Source organism: Hakea prostrata, chromosome 1, assembly GCF_041222555.1.
Source record: "Hakea prostrata isolate BN-2017 chromosome 1, UWA_Hpros_2, whole genome shotgun sequence".
NCBI lineage: Eukaryota > Viridiplantae > Streptophyta > Magnoliopsida > Proteales > Proteaceae > Hakea > Hakea prostrata.
Window position 1 is genome coordinate 2,681,603 of NC_142600.1, and position 16,095 is coordinate 2,697,697.

At 37.6% G+C, this 16,095-nt stretch overlaps 1 protein-coding gene, 1 non-coding gene and 1 pseudogene across 2 annotated transcripts; all 3 read left to right on the forward strand.

Moving 5' to 3' along the window:
- The first annotated feature begins 4,933 nt into the window (after nucleotides 1-4,933).
- On the forward strand, nucleotides 4,934-12,168 carry LOC149026636 (glycosyltransferase BC10-like). The gene is made up of 2 exons (XM_089154840.1): nucleotides 4,934-6,606; nucleotides 11,109-12,168. The coding sequence occupies exons 1-2, from the start codon at nucleotides 6,034-6,036 to the stop codon at nucleotides 11,751-11,753; spliced, it is 1,218 nt and encodes a 405-aa protein (XP_089010966.1). The 5' UTR covers nucleotides 4,934-6,033; the 3' UTR covers nucleotides 11,754-12,168.
- Nucleotides 12,169-13,286: 1,118 nt separating this feature from the next.
- Nucleotides 13,287-13,500, forward strand: LOC149026637 (small nucleolar RNA U3). Its single transcript, XR_016171387.1, has one exon. It is a non-coding gene; the product is annotated as a small nucleolar RNA U3 (small nucleolar RNA).
- Nucleotides 13,501-15,133: 1,633 nt separating this feature from the next.
- LOC149026638 (small nucleolar RNA U3) lies at nucleotides 15,134-15,312 on the forward strand (annotated as a pseudogene).
- Nucleotides 15,313-16,095: the final 783 nt, after the last annotated feature.

Here is a 16,095-nt window from a genome sequence, read left to right on the forward strand (position 1 = left end):
TTACTCCTCAATTCGATTGTGGCTATGAGTGGCTATACGCAGCAATCAAATTGAACTGTTGCCCAAATGTGTTATTGGGATTGAACCCGGGTCTCTGGCATGATATGAGAGAATACGCACCACTATACTACAACGACTTTGCTACTAATCCAATTAAAATTACCAAATCCTCTTCATTTTTTAAAATCATTTAGGGTGTGTTTGGTTATATGAGTCTGGAGATTTCAAATCTATAGAGTTATAATTTATAAAATTAGATGTTTGGTTGTGGAATGAAATATGTGGATTCATCCTAAAAAACTATTTGAACGACGTGATTTTGTAAATGGGCAAATGTGTAGCTTTTTTCAAATCTCTGGAATTCACCCCTTACCCATAAATTTACAGATTCACATTTTTAGTGTAAAAAGATGAATCTTTAGATTTCATGAATCTAGAGATTCTTACAACCAAACGGGTATAATTCTCAGATTCATGAATCCAGGGATTTGAAATCTCTGGATTCATGTAACCAAACAGGCCCTTATTGATTATTGTCCACTTAGCAGTAAGCACTCCTTTTGAAGATATTATTGCATTATTTTATCATCCCAAATAAAATAAAATTCATCTTTAAATTTCCAAACAAAACACTTGTGGCTCCTTAGGCCATCACAAATCTTCAAGATTGTAGTTTTTTATATATAATTTAAATATAAATGCGTAACTTTATCTTCAGCTTTTAGGAGATTGGAACACTTGACCTCATAATTATGATACATTAGTCTTAGCAACTAAACAACCCTTCCAAGTTTGATGAAAGAGAATTTACATCAACAAGAAACTCAAGAATGGTATCATTCACTGAGTTTATGCAATGGAAATGAAATTCTATAGTTTAAGGTGTTATGCAATAGAAATGATATCATAGTTTAAGGTGTTATGTTATCCACCTAGTTACCACACTTTATGCAACTATAAGTGCCGTAAAAAGTAAACAATTTGCAACGGTAATGTCTTTCTATCACTAAGTTTATGAATGACTTACTATTGATGGTAGGAGAGGGTTTATATACCTTTTTCTTTTCAATATAAGTTTTAGAACTTATAAAAAAATAATTTTGCATAAAGAAAATGCCAAACATATTTTTCAACAAAAATCTATATTATCAAATAATTTTTGTATTTTAATTCAAAACGGACTTCAGCACTGAGTTTTTAAAAATATGTGTAAATCAAAAAATGAAAATCATACCAAAGAGAACCTTAGTTTCATACTTAGATTTTTGAACTGCTAATCTACCCTTAAGTGCTCAATTCAAGTCAATCTAATAAGGGTTCAGACTGAGACAACTCAGCCTGAATTTGAATACTTTTAGGTTTAGCATAACCTAACCAATCTCTAATTTTTTTATTTTTTTTACTTTGGGGGGGGGGGAGATAAATTATTTTCATTAGGAGAGACATCATACATTAAAGCAATTACAAAGATTTCCCAACCACGGAGAGAAAATAAGTACATTTGTCAAACTCCAATACAAAAACAGGATTCCCCCAATGATCTTTACAGATAACACCAACTTCGTTAAATTGTTCCCCATTCTTTGGTGTCTGAGGTTCATCAAGGCCAGCTTGCATGTACCTTGATTACATCCTCAAAGGGAGCTTTATCGTTCGCAAGGGTCGAAACCATGACCTCTCCATTGAGAAATATGGATATTACCACTCTACTAACCCTGCATTGACAATTGTTCCCCATTTTTCCATGAAGCTTCATTGCACATCTTAAACAAACCTAACAAAGAAGGGGTCCAAACCGAGACTCTCTCCACCTGCACAACCTATGGATAGTGATTTCTTTTGGCTTACTTAACCTTACTAAAATTTTCAAAAGCTTCCATTACCTTCTTCAGCACATCTCAGATGGAGTCTTGTCAATTTTGGAGAAGATAAATGCATTCCTTGCCTTCCATCGCATCCACTCTATACAGTTGGACAAACTTCTTAACTGAGTAGCTCTTTCTTTTGCTATATGGTTCCAGGCTTCCAGCTATCCCACGGTTGAACCTATTGTTGTAATTCAAATATAGTCCCAGCTGAAAATCTTGCTAAGATTGGGCTACCAAACCACATCACTTTAGCAAAGGGATAATGTAAAAGGATATGATCCGTTGATTTAGCTGCTGCACCACATCTCAGGCAAGCCAGGTTTTGAGACAACCTCCTGATAAACATGCCTTCTCTAGATGCGACACCTCCTCAACAAGTTTTTCAAAAGAAGGATTTTATTTTGGGCAGGGAAAGTGAGTTCATATTGCTTTCCATACAGCAAAAGGAGTTCATTTTTGCTTACTAACTCTTGATCCCAAAGAGAAAAAAATCCGTGCACAACTGTGCACATAGATGTCAAACAATAGGCTGACATTTAAAGCATGATTTCAAATTTAAAAGGTTCAAAATAGGCTTGTAATTTTTTTTGTTTTTTCAGCCTATTGTTTGACATCTATGTGCACTATTATGCACAGCATGAGGATGTTTTCCCATCCCGAAGGAGTTGCTTTACTTTCTGCAATTTTTTTGTTCATCAGCATTTGATATGTTGATTTAACCGGAATATCTCCCATCTTGAGCAGCCCCCCAAATCAGTTTGTCCTCTCATTGAAAAAAAAAGGAAGTTGAATACTCAAAATTGCTGCCACCTCTTGAGGAGGGAATAGAGCTTCTGCTAATCTTCTATTCCATTTTCCTTCAACCCTGTCTAGAAGATCAAACACCTTTTCAAAGGTCCCTTGCCATTGCTGTTGAAACTTAATTTAAATCCAGGGATTTTTGGTATCTAGTAATTATCCTCCCAAGCACAATGTTCTCACCATTCCCCACCTTCCCACAGCACAATCTTCTCACATTTGCCCCTCAATCATGCATTAACAAATCGACTTGTATGTGATTTAATTTTCTCCCCTTCATATGCAACTAAATATTAAATTCTTCCTTAGAATACAAAATGTACCATAGTCTTCAAATCTAAAATTCTTTCTTTCGATCCAATGACTACCCTCTTTTTTTTTGTATAAACCAACAGATAGTTAGATACTGCAGAATAGTATACGACAGAATGCTTTAAAGCTGCAGAAATATAGACCTCAATTCTAAATTTCCTGTATTAGAAGCGACCGATGGTCATGGAAATGGAGTTTGCTAGATTAATGTCACTGATATGGTGGTGCCTGTGGTGTACAGCATTGAATGATTACCACCTATTCTTTATTAATTTCAGCCACTAAAAACACACAGTTCGGTTCTTAAAGAAAATTTTATTTTTTCCTCACTTAAGTTGGTTATACGTGTACATAATATTTTGAGCAGTTGAGATTTAATAAAAATTAAGTATTAACCATTCAATATTGGACACCACAGACTACACCACATCAACAGCACTAGCTTACCAAGTATTCCAGTTTCCGTTGCAAAAACACATTTTTGAAAAGTGTGTATAATATTCAATTAAAATTTTATTCTGTTAGAATAAAAGAATAGTATACTTAGGTTTTGAATGGTATCTCACCAAATGAAATTTGGACCATTTCTAAAGTTGAATTGGTTTACCAAATTATTAGGTTGAACTCACCTTCAACGCCCTTAATTGTACATGACCAATTGGCCAAACTATGGAAACACCATTTGGCTAAACACTCTTTTTCCCTCTAAAAAATGGCTGATGATTGGATTCCAAAATCCGTAATTGGTAACTAAAAAATTGAAAATTGAAATTCGGAAACCACGAAAAATGACAATAAACCATCACTAATCAGATAGTTTATCTGGTAACTGGATAACTAATAAATCCAATATGTGAAGAGATTTGAATAGCAATTATGTTTATCCATTTGGATATAGATAGTGGTGTTTCTGTGCCAAATTTGATCCATATACATATCTAATTTCCACCACCAAAAACAATCATCCAAAACCAGTGTTTGCCATTGATAAAGAAATTATGTCACTATCTTCGAAGGAAAATTCCCTAAATGACAATAATCAAAATTAAATATTGTTGCGGATTCCGTTTGTGGTCCTCTTCTCCGGTTTGACCTGATCCCTATAAGGGAAGAACACATGAACTAGAGGAGAGCTAAGCCAGGGACAAGCTATGGTTCTTCAATACTTGAGAAAACAGCTCAACACCAATCCCTCTAAAAGGAATTTGAAGCTAACAAACAGCTTGAGAAGAAGAAGAAGCGGTGAACAAGCTGAGTGAATAGTAAATGATAAAAGTTGAATTCCCAATCCAGAGGGTGTGGAGATGGACTGCTCTTGAATGGAGAACATATGAATTATTTCCATTGTAACGATTTCATCCCGTACTCATAATGGAAACATGCCCATGAATCATTGAGTTTGTTAGTTTAGTTACAGATATTGTTCACACAAGCACGTCTTCATAGTTGTCGTAAAGGCTTAATCTTTTACTCGCAAAGATAGATGATGATACTTTCTTTACACTCGACTTTATTTTGAACACGAACCACTGAAAGGGTGAGAAAATATAAGAGAAACATAATACTTTACTCTCAGGATTAAAAGATTCGAAGTCATTGTCCTTCTCTAGCCCAACGAGCAAGTTTATATAGAAAAACAACTTCTGAATTTGTTATTTATATTTATTTGGTAAAGGTTAGAGAAAATATCTTACGGAATAATCTAGTGATTTATTCAAAATTGGGGGTGATTGATCCTGATTTGCATTCATCCAAAACTGGTAGCGTCTGATTCTAACATCTATTAATCCAACACGGTCAATCCGCTACAGAAAACGTGATAAATTCCAACATTTGTGGATCTGATGAAGACCGATTCTAGTGTATCTTAAAACCTTATCCTAATCCAACCGTTGATATATGCATATATTAATATTGATGTCTTGATGGATCATCGAGTCCTTGCCGGCGTAGGTTAGCAGGACAACCTCAACTCATCCTTAAACTGAACTGGAAATCCACGTCAGCTTCACTCCGAAGTTTTCAAAATTTTACGGGGTAGTGGAATTCCGATGGTTTAGTCTTCTCTTCTCCGTTACTGGAAGGACCGTTTATTTCGTGGTAACCGTTGCCGCTTCAGCGTTAGCGTTGCAAACTAGCAGGGGACGTTACATATATGTCTGCCAAAACATGTTTTGGTTTTCTTTCTGACATTATTATCTTATTACAAAAAATAAAGAAAGAAAAAAAATTGCTATTTATTCTCTGTTCTTTTTCAGAATAAAATATTCTTGATTGTTTTCACCGTCACTCTTGAACACCAGCAGATCATTATGGTCGGACTTCGATCGGAGCCCGTCTCTCTCTGGAATCTGGTTTGAACGATTGATCTCTGCGCTTTCCTCTAATGGAAGATCTCGATTTGCTGTGAAGTTTGCACGATTCCGTGATCTAATCCCTCATTGATTCCTCAGATTGCTGGAGAAACTGCTTGCTCGATTTGGCGATTGAGAAGATACTAAATTCATAGGTGAAGAATCTTATGCCGTTTCGTTCAGTTTAGTCAGCGTAGGGTTTTTAGGAGAGTGCTAAGGTTTTTGAGATGTTCGTATTTTGATCTGTAGGGTTTGAATGGTTGGTGTTAGTTATCTACATAAACCATATTCAATATGTGCTGTTCTCTTAGACTTTGAGTTGAGTTTACTGTTTTTGAATGTGTGGACTGTATTGTGAAAACTTCACCTAAATAAGACGGGTGTTTGTCGGATGCTGAAAGTGGAGTTCCTGGGTCATTGATTTGTCGGAGCTGATTCCCACGGTTTTCGTTCAGTCGCTAGTTACAGATTACAGGTTGAAGGCTTTCACTTAGTTGTTGATGAGTTCTTTTTTCAGTTTGTGATTACATGGTGTGCTGCTTGGAATCTGATTCCATCATGTGCGAAGTTTTTAGTCGAATTGGATGTTGCTGGCTTTGAAGGCAATACGAAAGAAGGATATTGCTTTGATTCTAGGTTTACAACGATCAGCAATTGAAGTTCAGAACTGAATAAATTTTTAAATTCATGGTAGAAGTGGGATGAAGGCCATGCCGAGAAGTAGGCTTGACGAGGAAGAGGTTGATAGGTTTTCAAATTATCTGAATGTAACCAAGGACTTATCGTTTGGAATTGTGAAGCTTGTATCATTTTTGGTTATATTTGTGGCAGGCGTTGTTCTTGGGTTGGCAGCAAGTGCCCATATTTCTAGACACTTTACTTATTCCCACACTGAGCTATTCTTTCCGCCACATAACTTTCCTGTCCCTCCCGAAGAGAAGGAAGGCTGTGTAACCATAAAAAATTGCAAGGAGGAAGATTGTTTGAGCATAAAAAGTTTTGTCAACCCTAGCCATTTGATACATAGTATGACAGATGAAGAGCTATTTTGGAGGGCTTCAATGGTGCCTAAAATAGATGCTTATCCATACAACCGAGTGCCTAAGGTGGCCTTCATGTTTCTGACAAGGGGACCTCTGCCTCTTTTGCCATTATGGGAAAGATTTTTCCGTGGCCATGAAGGGCTCTTTTCAGTTTATGTGCATGCACTGCCAGGTTATGAGCTCAATGTTTCAAAGACATCTGCTTTCTATAGCCGCCAGATCCCAAGCCAGGTATTACTTCTTTCCTTCCAGCAGCATATAAACATACATTTCAATGAATTGAAAGATATCTTCATTTGCCAGTGAAATTCTTACGTTGGAATTAGCAACTTGATTTCTGCTTTTTTCTTAGTTCCTGCTGTTTTCCCAAGCTAGAGACATTCCAGTTTTGGTAAGTAGGACCTTTTAGTTGTAAATAATTAAATTAACTTAGACAACGTAGTACGAAGATCAAACCACAATAAGGCGAATTTTCTGATCTGGAATTCAAGAGACCTTTTGATCTTTTCTATCGTAGGTCGTTAGATTTTCTTGAAGAGATGCTATCTACTTTAAATATAATTATGTACTTTCTAATGGTGTCTGATAGAGGCTTGGGTTGAACACTTCTTTATCAGGAAACTTGTCTAAAAGTCTATGGAAGTGTAAAACATTTAACAATATTGCTTCGAATTTGATAGTGTTAAGAGAATCTTGAGAGCAACTCATTCATTATTACCACAGGCATCATATAAGCTTGCTGCTTCTTTATCTTCCTGCCTGATCCAAAGTGGTGATCATGTGGGTTCCCCCCCCCCCCCCCCCCCCCCCTTCCATCCAGTCAGGATGAAGGGGCTCTTTCTTCAAGATCCAGCTTTCTGTTTTTTTGCTTCCTCAGAGAAGTAAGCTTTTGGGATTTGATTAAGTATGGATATATGTGGTATTCCTATTGCTGCGTCATTTTGTTGTCATACAGTGGGCACCTTCATGTACTGCAGCTTTGTTCTCTGGTTTGAGCACATCCTTTCAGGATGCTCCTCATTGTTCTGTTATGTGTCAGCCCTGTTTCGATTAAAACTCGAGGTGTAACAGAAGTAATTTATTCTTGTCATGAGATTCAGCCCTTCCATGCCATGATATGTATTCTGTATGCAAACCGGCTCAGTGTACAAGATGCATCTCCTGATTTGTGTCGAGATTTTATTTTCCGGAGCCATTCGATTACTTTGACTGGCTGTCTTGAAGTGGTTTATGATGGATGCAAAATGTTCACTTCTCATCCTAAGAGTTGAATCTATTTTCTTCATGGGTATCATAGAGCTGCTTAATAAATTTCTCCTTTCTATTGTATCCTTGTGTATCTTACTCTGCCCACTTTTTTCTTAGTGTTATCTCCCACAGACTACACTCCCGATACTGTGATCTCCTGCAACACCCCCTTTCCCTGGACCTTTAGCATTCTGATGATCCTTTTCAGAAGATAACACAAAATGACCATGCCAGGGTTGCAAAGATGGTATCAAATTATCTTATCTGCTCCTCACTTCAATTGAAACACAGTAACATAAAGTCTAATGAAGCTAAAGCTAAGAAGAAACAAAAAGGTAACTCTAAACTGTCTGTAAGATTACCTGATCTGCTCCTTAAGTGAAAACACATTGTACTAGTGGCTGAGATAGTAAGGTTACAAATTTTGTTTGTAACCTTCTCAGTTACAGACAGACATACCTATGAAAGAGTAGGCAGAATGTGAAAAGAACTCATTGTCAAAGCTTTGCCTAGGCATCCAACTGAAAATCTGGGCCAAGGAAAGTTTTTGCTTTTTTGTGGTTGACTTGGTGTTGGAAGCCTTGCTCCCATGCAATTAAATTACCCCTTCCCCCAAAAGAAGGAAATGACTAAAGAAACCGCTGCTTCCATTGCCAGTGCCATAGCAACAGCAGCAGCAGCATAACAAGTAGGGAAAGCTGAGAGGAGGAATCAGAAGATTGAAGAAGCAGTAGCAGTCATTACCATAATAATTGCAGCTGATAAAAGAAATTGTGGTGGCCACTGCTACCAAATTTTTTTTTATAAATGTTAAAAAGGTTGAGAAGGAGAAAGAAAGGAGGAAGCAGGGAGTGTACTTGTTGAGTTAGATTGCCGGTGCCACTCCTTACAACACTTTAGCCTTGTCAATCGCAGGCAGCAATAAGTCGTGGTTCTTTCAGTATTCTGCATAGAGTACGGCTCCAGTAGGATGAGTGGTTTTTACTCCTTTCTTAGTATGGCCCTCCAGTTCTCCTGTCTAGAGTTCATTATTGTCAAGAATGCTCTCAACTTTCACCTTCTTGGTAATGTACTTTGTCATATTTTGTGTTTTAATTTTCTCAACACCCTTCTCTAATTAGTATTTTTTATGGTAGAACCCGTCAAGAATGCCCTGAATCCCCCTTCTTTAATATGATATTTGTTTATTTATACTTTTTAGATTAATAATTTAATATTCTATTATAAATAAGAATACTTATGTGTCTAGGCAGGTGCCTTATCTGGCCCTCCCACACCAACTCAAATTCATTCAGAGCCAACTCAAATTTAGTTATTAGAGGATCCCTAGCAGGGATAAGACTGAAGGGTGAAAGGATAATTTCATAGGATTGGATGGTCAGATTGAAACCAGATTCAAATGATTTTGTTAGGAGTGGGGATGTTATGGTTCAAAGTGGGATGAAGATCCGATGGTTGGATTGGGCTGGGCAGGGTCTCTGGGAAACACCTTGTGTTTCTTCTTTTAGAAGATTAGGAGAGAGGAACTTCAAAATTCAAATTTTACTCACAATGGTTGCTCTCCTTTAATGGCAGCAGTTTTGAATGGGTAATAATTTCAAACGGCAGGCTGATTCCAGTGCCCAAGCTGGGCTTAGACTTGAAGCACTAAACACCAACAGCTCTCAAGGACTTTAAACACGATGGAACCAGAAGCAACTTGGACTTGACACACCAAGAAGCTGATAGTTTGACTTTAAACATTGAGGAATCAGTACTTCAACTTTAAACGACAAACACAATCAGCTAACTAGACTTTAAACGCCAGCAGGGACTTTAAACACAAGAATGCACTCTCCTAAGGCTACAGAGAAGGAAGGCAGCAGTGAAGCTTACAGTCAGAAATCTTAATAATCAAATTCATCTTCAATAATTGACTCCTACTCTAAAAGTAAAATTCTAACCAATCCTCACCAATTAGGTAACTTAAACTAACTAGGGAACTAAAGTAGACTTAAAGTAAACTCCCTAAAAATAGACCTAAAATAAAGTCTTATTGCATTCTACTAATAAATCATGTGGTCGTCAATGATCACATGCTAACTCAAAATTGAAACATGTAGTACCAGTTCAATTAATCTAAACCAAAACAACTTAAACTATACTAGTTAAGTATGTTATTTCGTACTGAACTCAATTACGCATATTTTAGGTCTATCAAGTTTGCTGATTATAATGGAAAAACATCTAATGAAGCCCCAAACTGTACATATATCAACCATGGGTTGTTTTCTGACAAAAGAAGGCCTCTTTGATGCTGGATCTGCATCAACCGTACTAACCACGGATAATTGATTTAGACCAGTTCAATAGGGTTCTTTGAACTCATCGATGTCTTTTAAAATGAAAACAAAAGTAGATTGATGCAATAGTTCATTCCTTATCAAACATAATCTTCTTTGGTAGAGGATGTGACCAGGATACATGATTGTGTGTCAGATGCAACAAATTAATTACATAGTAATATATTAGTTGAATAATAACATAATCTGATTTACAATATTTATCAGAGCTTTACACTGTTCATTACTATGAGTAAATTAATAAGGTATTTCCAGTTGTGTGATGGTATTTGCTGTAAACTATTATATTGTTTCAGCGATATTGTTTGAATTTGCGTCTGTGCTATTCTATGTTTAATGTACGTTTTACTGTTTTATAATTAATCAATATCATGTTTCTTCATCATGGTGTATGATTTATTTATATCACTTTGCTTTTCTATGTTATTGTTCTAACATTATGTTTAGAATGGGCAAACATTACACAAGTCATATAACAGGTTTTGGTGTATACTGCCAACAAAAGTTGCAAACCCAAGCAGCCACCCCGTGTGAATTTTTATGCAATATAAAGGATTAAGTAGGCTGAAATAAGGTTTCCCTAAAGTGTTGGAGCTTGAGATGGCTGCTTGCCCCTTGAAATGATCAACGAAAACTCACAGGCAAAAATCCACTACTTCAGCAAGATTTCAGTCATTTGGGCCAAAATTTCAGATTTTTGCCTGGTTGAAATAAGATCAAAACTCAAAAAAGTTCAAAATCCTCACGCCCTTGACCACTTCAACTGAGACTGTTGTTGCACTTGGATTTAGATGGATAAATTAGTGATTTTATTGATTAGTTTTATTTTATTTTTTTGGGTTAGTTTCTCTTGTGGCCTTTTTTATGTGTTAAAATATTCATCTTTGGCTCCATTTTGGTATCCTAGAATAGTTTCCCAGTGACTTCCAGCAACCCAAAGATCTTTTCCAATCACATATCCTAGTGGGATGTTCAATGTATTGGTTTTTCTAACCATATCAAACGACGTTCAAACATTTAGTGCTTTTTGGAGCCTGCATTCTGTTCATTTTTCTTTTCTGTGCATATGTTGAAGTAAATTGCCTTTTGAAGCTCTAAGTTGATTGGTACCTTTTATCTTTCTTTCTCCTTGTCTGCCTCTAGGATGTCCGCTGGGGAACAGCAACATTGACAGACGGAGAGAGGCGTCTGCTTGCCAATGCACTTCTTGACTTCTCAAATGAGCGGTTCCTTCTACTTTCCGAGAGTTGCATTCCAATATATGACTTCATAACTGTTTACAAGTACCTTGTGGGCTCTTCACACAGCTTTGTTGAATCGTATGATGACCCAACACGCTATGGACGTGGGCGTTACAGCCGCCAAATGCTTCCTGACATTAGGCTCCCTCAATGGAGGAAAGGATCCCAGTGGTTTGAAATGACCCGTTTTCTTGCTGTAAGCATTATTTCAGACAATCGATATTACTCTCTCTTCAGAAAATACTGTAAGCCTTCTTGCTACCCGGACGAGCATTATCTACCAACTTACATACACATGTTTCACGGACGAATGAATGCAAATCGGACTGTGACCTGGGTTGACTGGTCGAGAGGGGGCCCTCATCCAGCTAGTTATGGAAGGTATGATATTACAGAAGGGTTCATTCAAACCATAAGAAATAATAATGGAACGACTTGTTTATATAATTCCGAGGAGACATCTGTTTGTGTTCTCTTTGCGAGGAAGTTTGCTCCCAGTGCATTGATGCCCTTACTTAACATCAGCTCAACAGTAATGAAGTTCTGAATTTTTGGTGTTTTATTTATATAATCTTTTATTTTATTTCCGCCTGTTTTTGTTATTCTTCCAATGATGGGTACCTTTCAGGTTCTTCACAGTAGAGAGGATTGCTTCTGGATTGAGTTTTGATTGGTATAGAAACCCCCAAAATCTGCACTCAAATCTGATCGACTCATCAGTTACCCTAGGTTTGGATCCTGAGTTAGTCGATTACTTGTGTGGATCTGATAAATGCCAATCATGCCTTGCTCAACCCATGCCAAAATTTAGGTCTGACACACGATATATTGAATTCTAATGCCATAACACTAGGTAAGTTTTATGATGTACTCTTTACCTCATTCATTTAATGTCAGTAAGTGGTGTACCGACATACAATATTTTATCGGTTTGGCGATTTAAAGAGACGTATCTCGTATCAAATATTATATTGTACTAATCAATATATTTAGGTGTAATTCAATACAAATCTTTTTAGAATAAAGAGAGATGCATCAATGTGTATTACTAAATATGGACATGTAGAGTGGTAAGATCTATACTTCTCAGTGGAGAGGTCATGTGTTTCATCTATGCGGACGACGAAGCTCTTTCTGAGGATGTAATCGAGGTGCGCACAAGTTGGCTCAGATGAATTTCAGACACAAATTATATATATATATATATATAGTGCATAACCATCCATGTTTATGCAGAAATACTCAATAGAAATGAAAATTTAAAAGAAAAAAAACAAATTATATCAATATTTCTTAACAAAGAAATGCTACCACATACACCTAGTGACTGGCATTGGCATTAGCGTGACCCATCCACTATCTGATTTTCTGAAGAAGCTCTTCATGTTGCTCAAGGAGGGTAAATCATTAAGCAAGGGATTCCTTAAATCCTTATAAAGGAAGCAATGATGTATTTAAAAATTTCTATAGGGATGGAAAAATTTTTCCTTGGATTCACACATGAATTCCATTACGTTTACAGAAGCGGACATGTTATGCAGGGCGAAGCACAATCATGAGTTATCTCATACTGGGTAGTGGACTGGGTGCGTTGAAAAGCACCATTACCAAGTTCGTAAGAGGGATTTTCAACAAGAAATGGACCTTATAAGCTAAAATCAGTCTCTGGGTTAATTGATATTCCTCATCTAGTGGATAATGGCACAGATGGTCTCCTACAATCAATCAATTTTTTATTTTCTCAAATAAACTAACAGAAATAATAAAATCCCAATACCTACCTTGAGTGTTAGCTGCGCAGCTATCGAGCTTCCTTTAGAAATTCAATTTGACCTTAAATTGAAATGAGCAGTGTGAATTTCATGAACCTACCCTAAAATAAATGTGAGTTTTATAAAAGTTTGTCGGGCATTTCATCCTCGTGGTTTTAAAAGCTGCATTGGAATTGGAACCGAAGACAGATTCTCTACACGAAAAAGGTACCGAAAGATACCGAAAAGTGATTTAATCCTGTAGTCCCACATCGGTAAAAGAAATTGTGAAAAAGTTGTTTATATTTACATACTTCCAATCATATGTTACGACCTTACTTGAACAGGATCTGTTCTATAGGCTCGTACCTCTGTATCCTTGAGTTCTAAGGAGACAGGAAACTAAGTCTGGTGGATGAATCATGGCCGTGCAACCAGAGCGTGATTAACGGCCTCGATGAGTAATAAACTCATCAAGCTGTGGAGGATCGTTCTCACGGTTGGTTCCAATCGTGGGGTGGTTGTACGGCTGCCTGACAGACTCAAAAACTTTTTTTATTTTGTTGGTTCGGTTCAGTACCACTAGAGAGCAACATGGCAACTTTTTGAAGGGTATTTAATGTCGCTTTGGCTTCAATTTTGTTGTGAAGCCTAATTTGAAGCCAATAATCACACTAAGAACATTATTTTAGTCTAAAACATCACATAATTTGAAGTTCCTGATTGTCACATGCTCGGCTATATGCAGGCAAAACTGGAAGTCTAAAACTCATATAAACTAATGTAAACATGTAATGAGAACATAAGTACACAACTAGTGAAGAGAAGTACTAAAGTCTACAATTCATTATACAATTATGTTGAGTGGTTCATGATTCACATTCTGTTGCCGAGGGACACGGGAATCCGGCTCCCCGGTGAGTTGGCAAGGTTCGCGGAGGCCCTCCCCAGGGGTGTGGGGGCAGCGTCCCCGGAGCTTGTAGAGGTCTTACGTCACTTTGGCAAAAATCAATGAATAACCAAACAAAATTCTACTAAATATAGTGAATTTGCCAATATATCGCGAAAAAATCAACTGTTGACAATATATCGCCGATTTGTCGATGATGCATCGTTGACTTATTGCTTATGTCATTTCGGGTGGGGGATTCGTGTCGCCCATCAACTTTATGGTGATATATCGCCGACACATTGAACCATGCTTGAGCTTAATCCTGAACCGGTGGTTGGACTCGACGTATGCTCCCATGAACTAAATCATCTAAAAGTAGACTGAGGGGCTTGACCTTGAGTCCATTGATAAGCTCGATAAACTTACAAGCCTCAGTTATGATGCTCGACTCCTGGGAGCTTGATTGCAAATCACAGGATGATAACCAAATAGTTAAGGGACTGGTGCTGGGGACTTGTGATTGAACATCCCAAGCACCCCCTTTTGGCAACCAGGACTTCACCAAACCTCTCATGATAGCCTCACATGAAGAATGTTCTAGGGGATGCCAACCAACTCGGAGAGCCATGAGCCTGTGTAGCATAGAAGATATATGGACATAACACCACATTTATCTCAAGCGACACATCTCACCAGCCGTGCGTATCAACCCTGTCATGTTAGGCTGCCATAGCCACCTGCAGGGATCAACATGTCAAGGAGGTCAACTCTTGAATCGACGTGTCTTTCTCAAAAGAAATTTGAGCTAATTGGACAATCTGACAATCTCATTTAATGGTAATGCTCATTTACTCTCTCAATGCTCTCTAGCTACTCACTTGGAGCTTTAAAATCTCATTTTCACGTGGTGGTGTTATTGAATCTAATTTGCTCATCGGAGGTGGCTTCCTAACCTCCCTAGTCGGGCCTATCTTCACTCTGTTTTCTGTGAACAGTTCTTTACCCAATCAACTTTTATTGTGGTTCACTCAAGAAGTCAGATTCGGTTCCAACACCTACCTTCAATGTGAAGAGAGTGCAGAAATTTTGAAGAAAAAGTTAAGAATATGAGACACAAATAACCATGACAGGTATTACATGAAAAAGGGTCATGGGAAAGCCACACTCTCTAGTTTACTTCGTTGACACCAAAGATACCAAATAGTGATTTAATCCTATAATCCCACATTGGAAAAATAAATTGTGAAAAGGTCGATTTTATTGATAGACTTCTTAATAAATGTCGTGACCTTACTTGAACAAGATCTGTTCTATAGGCTCATACCTCTGTATCCTTGAGTTCTAAGGAGACATGAACCTAAGTCTGGTGGATGACACGTGGCCGTGCGACCAGAGCGTGATTAACGGCTTCGAACTCTCCAACCTTTTTATTTTGTTGGTTTGGTTCGCCTTTCCTTAAAACCTGTTTTTTTCCTTCTTTTTTGCGAGACAAACTGAGAGCATTAGATCAGTTTTTGTTTTGAGACATAAAGTACCAATATAGAGCTTCTCAAGTCATCTCTGTTTAGCTCTTTTTTTTTTTTTTATTAGACTGTTAGTTCAAACGTGCTCTTTTAGTTGTTCCTCAATGGTTTTATAGATCCACAAGAGAATCGCTTCCAATATAAGGGAGTAAGGTTAGGAAGTAATATAAAGAAAATCACATATTTTATACCAAGTACCCGAGCCTGAACCAGTGGTTGGATTGGGCATATGCTCCCATGAACCGAATCTTCGAAAGTAGACCAAGGGCCTTGACCTTGAGTCCATGGATAAGTTCGGGAAACTTACAAGCCTCATTGATGATGCTTGAGTCTTGGGAGCTCAATTGCAGACCTTGGGATGATAACCAAATCGTAGAGGGACTGGTGCTGGGAATGTGTGATTGAACCTCCCAAGCACCCCCTTTTGGCGACCAGAACTTCACCAAACCTCTCATGATAACTTCACATGAAGAATGTTCCCGGAGGGGATGCCAACCAACTTGGAGAGCCATAAGCCTGTGTAACATACATAGAAGACATGTGGACCTAACACCACATTTATCTCAAGCGGCACATCTACTAAATCATCGGCCGTGTGTGTCAACCCTGACATGCTAGGCTGCCATTGCCACCGTAGGGGTCAACATTTTCAGGGAGGTTAACTCTTGCATCGACGCGTCTTTCTTGGAAGAAATTTGAGCTAATTGAACAATCTGATGAGTC

Bases quoted from the DNA above. Each gene is read 5' to 3' on its own strand.
- LOC149026636 (XM_089154840.1), top strand. From the start codon at position 6,034: ATGAAGGCCATGCCGAGAAGTAGGCTTGACGAGGAAGAGGTTGATAGG. The intron at 6,607-11,108 runs GTATTACTTCTT...GTCTGCCTCTAG, and splicing joins GCCGCCAGATCCCAAGCCAG to GATGTCCGCTGGGGAACAGC.